Source organism: Bombina bombina, chromosome 4 (assembly GCF_027579735.1).
Source record: "Bombina bombina isolate aBomBom1 chromosome 4, aBomBom1.pri, whole genome shotgun sequence".
NCBI lineage: Eukaryota > Metazoa > Chordata > Amphibia > Anura > Bombinatoridae > Bombina > Bombina bombina.
This window is the reverse complement of record NC_069502.1, coordinates 312,070,207-312,079,468: the sequence shown is the minus strand read 5'-3', so window position 1 is coordinate 312,079,468 and position 9,262 is coordinate 312,070,207. Positions and strand designations below refer to the sequence as shown.

Sequence of the window (9,262 nt, the reverse complement as noted above, 5' to 3'; positions counted from 1 at the left end):
GAAGCTGTAGCCGGTAATGTAAAAAAAATCCACAAGTTAGTTATATCTATAAATCTCTTCATAAAACTAGACTAGTTTGTTTTTTTTACCTACTCATGTTTTTCAAGAGTCCATCTTGACTAATTATTAATATGCTATTTTTTTCTAAACTGTGAACCTTATAAAAAAAATGTTGGTAATATAATCTGTTTACAAATGTCTTGTTGTTGGATGACTTCTAATGCAAGCTGTTGGCCCGTATCCTGGGTAGTTGCAATGAGTGAGAATTACAGAATACAAGAAAGTAAAAACCATCCTACAAAATAAATATAGGCTCCTTCATTGTGTGGCTGGGGTAGTAGACTTTGCATCAACACTTACATGATTAATTATGTTGTGTGAGACATATTCTGGTAATTATAAATAAGAGGAGATAATACAAAAAGCTCCTAACATACAATAAAAAACACTATTCAAATACTATTTTATATATCAGATGGTTATTTCCTCAACGGTATCATTCTCTGTATATTATTAAATACACCGTTGCTGTAGACTCTACAGCATAATGCAGTACATTATTATTTTTTTAATTAATACAAATGGTAAAGGCTATATAATAACACGAATGTATTTGGTGATATCTTCTTCATTTTACAGTACTGTACTTAAATGTTAAATTCTAAAAACCTGAGTGTTATTTGTTTGAACTTATAAATTACTGACTGCAACAACATTTTTTTAAAAATAGACCATATTCATCTTAATATTTATAAAAGTGAACTATATGATTTGTATTAATAGTATTTGCTCTGATTGTGTATACATGCTAAATTACTAGGCACAAATGTGTGGTTAGTTGTTTGTACAATTTATTTAAGTAATTACGCTCTTTTGTCAATCTTGATTTGTATCATTATTATAGAAGGGGTAGAACTTCTGTACATTTAACATGAATTTTATTTTTGCATGTAGTGCTATTTCTACAGCGTTTTGTATAAGTAACACGTGTTCATCGACAAACGATTACATTTAAAACATAGGAATACGTGTGTCACATATTGCTCTTGATATGAAATTGTTCACTTCTTACCATTTCTTATTTTCATGGTCCACTACTTGTTTATTACATTTTTATTGGCTACGAGTGCAGGTGACATCAGCTGCGATGAGTGCGACACACTGCAGACATAGCAACATCAGCAGCCACTGCATTTTCGCTGCAGCCAGTTGACATAACAACTTAACAAGGCACTAGTCAAACAGCTACAACAGTAGCCAGACTGCAGCAAGTCACACGGCTCACACGGGTTATAAATAACATTAAACTCAAAGGCGTCTTACTACACACATTCTCAACCAAACTTCCACAGCGGGCGTGAACAACAAGATTTCACTGACAGGCAACGTCAACCAATCAGCGGTCTCTATGCAGCCCCTCCGCCTTCCCGCAGCTCCTTAGTAGTAAAGAGAACTGGGCGTATCTGAGGTGAGGGTAATGGGTTAGGATGCGCCTGGCGGCTGGTCCGGGCTCCACGCAGTGTGTGTGTGCTGCTGCTGTCGTCACGTGTTGTTCAGAGGGAGACGGAGGCGGCTGGAGCAGGGAGGGGGTGGACTGCGCTCCCGGGGAACTGAGACAGAGACGCTTGTTTTGGTTTATTTCGCAAGGAAAGCTGGGGGCGGGAGAGGAAGCTTTTCAGAAAACTCCGCCAACTCCTCGGTGTGAGGACCACCTTAACCCTTGTCCCAGTGACCCCCTCCTCTCATTGCAGCTTTGCCGGGCAGGGTCCGGTTGTGCACCCCTAGGTGGTGTTGGAGGGGGAGAAGGTGGAGAAGTGTCCAGTTGCCAACCGGGTCTGGAGAAGCAAGAAGGGCTGGCAGGGCTGCTACCTGCCCTCCTCTTTCCATCAGATGCTACTTCTGCAACACGATGGGACTGAATGGGGACACACACAGACAGTGATTCCCTCCCTGCAGTGACATTCTGTTGTTTTTGGAGGGGTGTCTGGTCGCATCCCAATGGGAGGTTTAAATCGCTGATGGATCTCCCGCAGCAGTGATTCCCCAGAAAGAAAGAAATTTAAATCGCTGCTGTACTTGCAAATATAAACTTGGATAAAGAGGGTTTAGCATACAGATACGAAGAAAATGAATTTCATCGGGGTATGTAGAACTCTCTTTTTTGCATTGGGTTGCATTGCAGTGGGACTTCATCATTCAGTGGCTGTTTGGATGTAAGAAAAGAACTGAAAAAACGTGGTGATCATACTACAAGGGGAAAAAGCAAGTTTGCAAAGTGGACTTAAGCTAAAGCACGGATTTCCTCTTCATTTATTTAATTTTTTTTCTCACAAGTGGTGCTGATTAATCTGTGAATTTACTTAGTGTATAAATACTTCAGGAAACTAACACGTGACATTTTTGTTAATTTTGCATATATATTTTTCACTTGGAACCATGGCCAGCCCTACAGATCCCCACCCTCAGGATAACTTCTCTGATATTAAGAAGGTAGGATACCTTCGTAAACCGAAGAGTATGCACAAGAGATTTTTTGTGCTTCGAGTTGCTAGTGAATCTGGTTTAGCCCGACTGGAGTATTATGAGAATGAGAAGAAGTGGAGGCATAAGTCTGGGGCCCCAAAGAGGTCAATTCCCCTAGAGAGCTGTTTCAATATCAACAAGAGGGCGGATTCTAAAAACAAACATTTGGTAGCTCTGTACACTAAGGATGAATGCTTTGCTATTGCTGCTGAGTGTGAACAGGAACAGGAAGGCTGGTATCAAGCTTTGGTAGACCTCCACAACCGTGGCAAGACTCACAATTCTCACCATCACCACAATGGTACTACTAATGGTGTACATGATGGAGTAAATAGTGAAGATGTTTACGGAGAAGTAACACCTCCAGGGCTTGCTTTCAAAGAAGTCTGGCAAGTGATAATGAAACCTAAGGGTTTAGGGCAGTTGAAGAATCTAGTTGGCATCTACCGACTGTGCCTGACTCACCGAACAATCAGCTTGGTGAAGCTTAACTCCGATGCAGCAGCTGTGGTTTTGCAGCTCATGAACATCCGTAGATGTGGACATTCAGAAAACTTCTTTTTCATTGAGGTTGGTCGATCAGCAGTTACAGGTGCTGGTGAATTTTGGATGCAAGTGGATGATTCTGTGGTAGCTCAAAATATGCATGAAACCATCCTAGAAGCTATGAAAGCATTGAGTGATGAGTTTCGACCTCGTAGTAAGAGTCAGTCTTCATCAAACTGCTCCAATCCAATCTCTGTTCCCCTGAGGAGACATCACCTGAATCACCCGCCACCCAGCCAAGTAGGGCTGAATCGAAGAGCCCGCACAGAGAGTGTAACAGCCACATCACCTGCAGGGGGGAACTCAAAGCATGGATCGTCATCCTCATTCAGAGTCCGGGCATCCAGTGATGGAGAGGGCACTATGTCAAGGCCAGCCTCTATAGATGGTAGTCCAGTAAGCCCTAGTGCAAACCGTACTCAGTCACATCGACAAAGAGGCAATTCACGTCTACACCCACCACTTAATCATAGCCGATCCATCCCCATGCCAGGAACTCGCTGCTCTCCATCAGCCACCAGTCCTGTTAGTTTGTCCTCCAGCAGTACTAGCGGGCATGGCTCCACCTCTGACTGCCTGTGCCCGCGAAGATCTAGTGCCTCTGTTTCTGGCTCTCCTAGTGATGGTGGCTTCATTTCTTCTGATGAGTATGGGTCAAGCCCTTGTGATTTCAGAAGTTCTTTTCGCAGTGTGACACCAGATTCACTAGGGCATACACCACCAGCAAAGGAAGAAGACCTAAATAATTATATCTGCATGGGCAAGCCAAATAGCCATATCCAGAGGGTTCAGCAGAGATATCAGCTTAGTCGAGAAGAGCATCCTGACCTGGATAAGGTTTTCAGAAAGAGGACTCACTCTTCAGGAACATCTCCTCCTACAGTGTCTCACCAGAAAACCCCATCACAATCCTCTATAGAAGAATACACAGAGATGATGCCCTCTTATCCCTTGCGCCTGGCATCTTTTAGGCATTCTGCTTTTGTGCCCACATACTCATATCCAGAAGAGTGCCTAGACCTCCACTTGGAGGGAAACGGAGGTAATCACACAGATGATGGCTATATGCCCATGTCACCTGGGGTTGCTCCTGCTCAAAGTAAAACCAATGACTACATGCCAATGAGCCCCAAAAGTGTGTCTGCACCCCAACAAATCATAAACCCAAGGAGACATTCTCAAGTGGATCCTAATGGTTACATGATGATGTCGCCTAGTGGTAGCTGCTCCCCTGATAGTGCCAATTACAGTAAAATATGGACAAATGGAACTAACCCAAAGCTGTCGATTGACAGTAATGAAGGCAAATTACCCTGCAGTGATTACATTAATATGTCTCCAGCCAGTGGATCCACTACCAGCACTCCTCCAGACAGCTATCTGAATTCTATTGAAGAGCCTTCTAAACCTGTATACTCATTTTTCTCCCTTCCCAGGTCCTTTAAACACGTCCACAGGAAAAATGAGGATGGCCAATTGCGTATATCAGTCAGTTCTGGACGTCTCTTGTACACAGAGGACTCCTCCTCATCCTCTACTAGTAGTGATAGTCTAGGAGGACAGGACCCCCAGCTATCAAGGAAGGTAGAAACCTGTCTTCAAAGCAAGAGTAATAAATTGTCCAGACCCACAAGGCTTTCTTTGGAAAACAGTAAAGCAAGCACTCTGCCCAGAGCTCGGGAGTCTGCTTTACCTCCTGAACCAAAGAGCCCTGGAGAGTATGTTAACATAGAGTTCAGTGATAAAGTTTTTTCTGGGGGCTTGGTATCTTCAATGTACTCCCCACCATGTGTTCAAAGCAGAGTCGTACCACAGAGAGAGAACCTGTCAGAATACATGAACATGGATTTAGGCATCTGGAAAGCCAAAACAGCTTATGCCACTTGTGCACCTAACTTGTGTAAATTATCAAATAAACCAGCCAGCCCAGTTTGCTCTTCTGATACCTGCAGCAGTAGTCGCCCTCCTATCAGAGGGAAGCCAATTCCTGCAGATTATATGAGCATGCAGCTTGGTGCACTTTGTTCAGATTATACCCAAGTGGCACCTGCCAGAGTTACTGCCAAACCCACCACTTCAAGCAAAAGTAATTATGCAGAGATGTCAATTGGTGGGTTTTCAGATAATTCTTCAGTTGTTCCCCCTACTCCTAACTCAGCACTGTCTGAAGCAGCACGGTCTTCTCTTTTGGGTCAAGGCTCTGGTCCTAGCGCTTTCACTCGGGTCAGTCTAAGCCCAAACCGCAACCAGAGTGCCAAAGTAATCAGGGCTGGTGACCCACAAGGCAGAAGACGACACAGCTCTGAGACCTTTTCATCGACCCCTACTACAGCCAGGGTAAGCTCTGGCCCTGTGATTGGGGAGGATGTAAAACGACACAGCTCTGCCTCCTTTGAGAATGTCTGGCTAAGGCCAGGAGATGTTGCCAGGAAAGATTCTCTTCAGACTTCAGATCACCTTCATAATGGCCTCAATTATATCGATTTGGATTTAACTAAGGATTTGAGTGGTCTAGAACATTGCAACCCTCCTCAACCTGGTGTAAACCATCCCACAGATGACTTGAGCGCCTATGCCAGCATCAGTTTCCACAAGCTGAATGAGCATCGGAGCCACGCTGAAACAGAAGGTAAATATGAAATGAAGCCACATTTACTTATACTGTATTTGACATCGCTATTGTATAGTTACACTGTTGATCACAAATGGTAAACATGTTTGTTTCAAATCTTTAGTGCAAGCATCACTGTTTATATCAATTTTTGTTTAAAAGGTTGATTATAGCTTGCTGAATTGGAGTATTGATGTAGAATGAAGATTTTGACAGGTTTGCTTTTCATTACAGACAGAGCTTTGTAAGGCATAGTACTCTTCCCTTAGGAGTGCTCTAATAAGCCATATCCAGCATCTGAGTAATTACAGCCAATTCCTAATAACAGTGTTTTTTTGTTATATTTTTTCAGCCACCTTTTGACATTTTGCTTCAGTTTATGTATGTCTGTTAAAACAGATGAGTACTAATATTTAATCAATGTCAACTTGTAAGAGTTTACATCTGTTTTGTAATATTTGTCTTCAAAACCATTTACTGTGGCATTAGTTTGGAGATGCAGTGGAATGCCAAAGGTTTCTTTAGTGATTTTTCTTTCATTATTGCGTATAAAACTCCTATGACTTAAGTTCTACAGTAAAAACAAACACTGAATACATAGCTATATAATTAAGGTGGTTTTTGTAAAATACTTTAGTCAATCCCTTATGTACATCTATGTTAATGTTTATAATTGTATGAAAGATACATATGCAATATAAATGTGTTTGTACATTTAGAAAATGGCACATACTGTTGGGATCTTGTAGTGTTGTTATATTAACCTCCCTGGTTGCAAAAATTGTTTTTGTATTAAATATTTTTGTCCATCTGTAAGTTATGTGCTATTAACACTTGCACCATAACTTTTCTGTGGTATGCATAAAACTTTTTTAGTATTAGCACTTGATTCTGCAATTTCATGTGATATGAAAGGTTGTAATACAAATCCACGTGTTTCTTTCCACTGGCTTAAGTGTGTATTGTGTACGCAGTGCATTGTGTCTTTGCATTTTATGAAAATACTGCCAGTTAAAAATAATTGTGCTATTGAACCATGTGGTATAGCAGCCTTATTTATTTTAAATTGTTTAAAGTCTAAAAAACATTTTTATTCAGGTTTATTTTAAAAAAAAGGTTTTTTTTAAGAACAGTAGCAGGTAGATTGTAATTTGTTTGCATTTAACTTTACTAACATGCTTAGAAGTTGCAGTGGCTGAATGATTAACCTCAGGTAACTGTTCTATGCAATATGGTTTTCAAGGTCAAGCTATTCCAAACACTCTTTTGGTGTCTAAAATAATCTTTGATCATTGTAGTGTTATAAACTTCTAGATCAGCTCAAATACATTTTATTACACTGTTTATCATTAGTGCTATATCAGTTGTGACTGTAAGGTGTATTTTAGGACTTACAGCGAGTATTTTTAGAGCAGCACACACACACAGACACACACACACACTAACCCCAGCCTACCTCTTACAGGGGACCAGGTGAAGCCGCAACCTGGGGAAGTAATTTAATGCTCTTTGCTGCTTCTTCTTGTTTGTGTGTTGTTGAGTTTTTTTTGTTGTTGTTTTGTGTTTTTTTTTTTTTTTTTTTTAATACATAAGTCATATTTGGTCTTTAGGGCTATATTTCTGCAAATGATGAACTGCTAGTCACGGGTCTTGGGTTAGTTCCACACAGAGGAAAACTTTATAGTTTGCTCATCTGCTTGAACTTTTAATAAAAAAATATTGTGTTATCTTTCTACTTGTATAGAATGTTTACTACATACACTCTCAATGTATTATGAGATGGAAGTGTAATGCTTCGGTGTGGTTTGCCATTTTTCAAGTAGAAAACTGTGATTAGAGCTGATATTCATGAATGAATAAGACCGTGGGAATCTGTCTTTTCATAGAATTAGTGCTGTTATCCCTCCCTCTCTTCCTCCTTATTAACACACATCCGTTTAACCCACACGCTGTTCCATAGCCTTTTGGCAGCAGAGAGGTTTACTGTGTTATTTACTTTCCTTCTAAAAGAACATACTTTGCCTTCAGCGGTTTTGCACTTTTTTTTCCTCCAGTAGTTATTGCATTATCTTATTCAGTTACAATCTATGGAGGAAGGGGGTGGAAAAACCTAGCAAAACTTCACTACAGACTCCATGTGTTGTATTTCTACATTGGCTTCCCTCTCTGGCTTGTGAAAGTTCTACCTGGCTTTATCTTTTTATTTAATTTATTTCAATATCAATTATTTTTTTCGTTGTGATACATTTTCATTAAAATTATGCTAATAGCTATAAAATGCAGCCATTAGTATAATTTGTTATTTACATTGAAATGAAGCAGATGTTATGTAGGTTGCAAGTATATTTATAAAGGTGTGTTTCTTTATGTTTGTGTTAGTGTAAGAATGTTCCATTGTAAAGTACAATAGGTGTGAAATGATTATGATCTGTTTACATAGTTTTATAGCCTACTGAGATTGCTGCACTATTTGCTTTAACACATTTGAAGTGTGTTCCCTCTATGGCATCAAGGGGTTAAAGGCACATAGTGGTCAGCTTTTAGGGGGTCGAAATCCTGCATTGGAGTAATCTGAGATGTGAGATCTGCTGCATTGAAGGGAATTGTAACCACCTAATAATCCTATTTGGTATTAAAAGCTTCCTTCCTTCCCTGACCTGCCCCTTTGGCAGATAGTATCTCATCACATTACTTCCATGCGGGAAGAATAGCCTAGCTTGGTATGTTACTGCTGCACGTGCTCAAGCTGCCGGCAGGTGTGTGCTTTCACTGCTTTGCAGCTGGGAGACACCCTGTCTGCTTTTTGTGTCTCATATGTAGGCAATTGATGTTTACTCGAATACAGTCGTGTAGCAGTTATGTGTACTCCAGCAAGACAGACGGCAAATAACAGATAATCATTTTAATGTGCATTTATGACCGCCACAAACAGTAATATAGATGTGCTTATAAAAACACCACACCACTGCTTCCTTTTTAATGGTTTTACTTTTGTTAGATGTCTGAATGAAGATATTGTCTTTTGTTTCCACGTGGCCGCTTTAACTCGGTACCTAACGAGAGCTGCAACACTTATAGCTAAGGGGTTAACTACATTTTGTAATGAAATCCTGTGCCTTTGGAAAGCTTATGGTAGGTGGCATATTTGTTCAACTTGAAACCTTGTTAAAAACAGTGTGATTGTATTACCTATTGGAGAGTGCAAGAAACTGCTATTAGGCGTTACATTTGCACAAAGTCATTATATACCAATTTATCACATCTGAGTCACCTTTTGTTCTTTGTCCTCGTGGTAGATACTGATTAGTAATCACTTGTGAGTTCTGCAGAATATGGCCAAGCTTTGTATTCTGCATACATCTCTTTTTATTTTCCGTCTATTTGGGAATACCTCCTGCTAATCAAAGATATGTTGAAATGTATTTTGTATCACTGTTTTGTCAAATCACTTCCACTTAGCTACTTGTTAATATTAACATTAAAAATATCTGAACTCCCAAGAAGATCTTTGCTTTATGTATGAAGTCCTGTCCAATTAAACTAGAGCATCATATGATTAATACCATTTAGATTGCACAATAA

The 9,262-nt window shown here is 40.2% G+C and overlaps 1 protein-coding gene across 1 annotated transcript in view; it reads left to right on the top strand.

Annotated features, from left to right (window-relative positions):
- The first annotated feature begins 1,523 nt into the window (after positions 1–1,523).
- IRS1 (insulin receptor substrate 1) overlaps positions 1,524–9,262 on the top strand; it is a 60,683-nt gene continuing 52,944 nt past the window's right edge. The window contains exon 1 of the mRNA XM_053710022.1: positions 1,524–5,698. Within this exon, the coding sequence (XP_053565997.1) occupies positions 2,437–5,698 (3,262 nt within the window). The 5' untranslated portion in view covers positions 1,524–2,436. The remainder of the gene's footprint in view (positions 5,699–9,262) is intronic.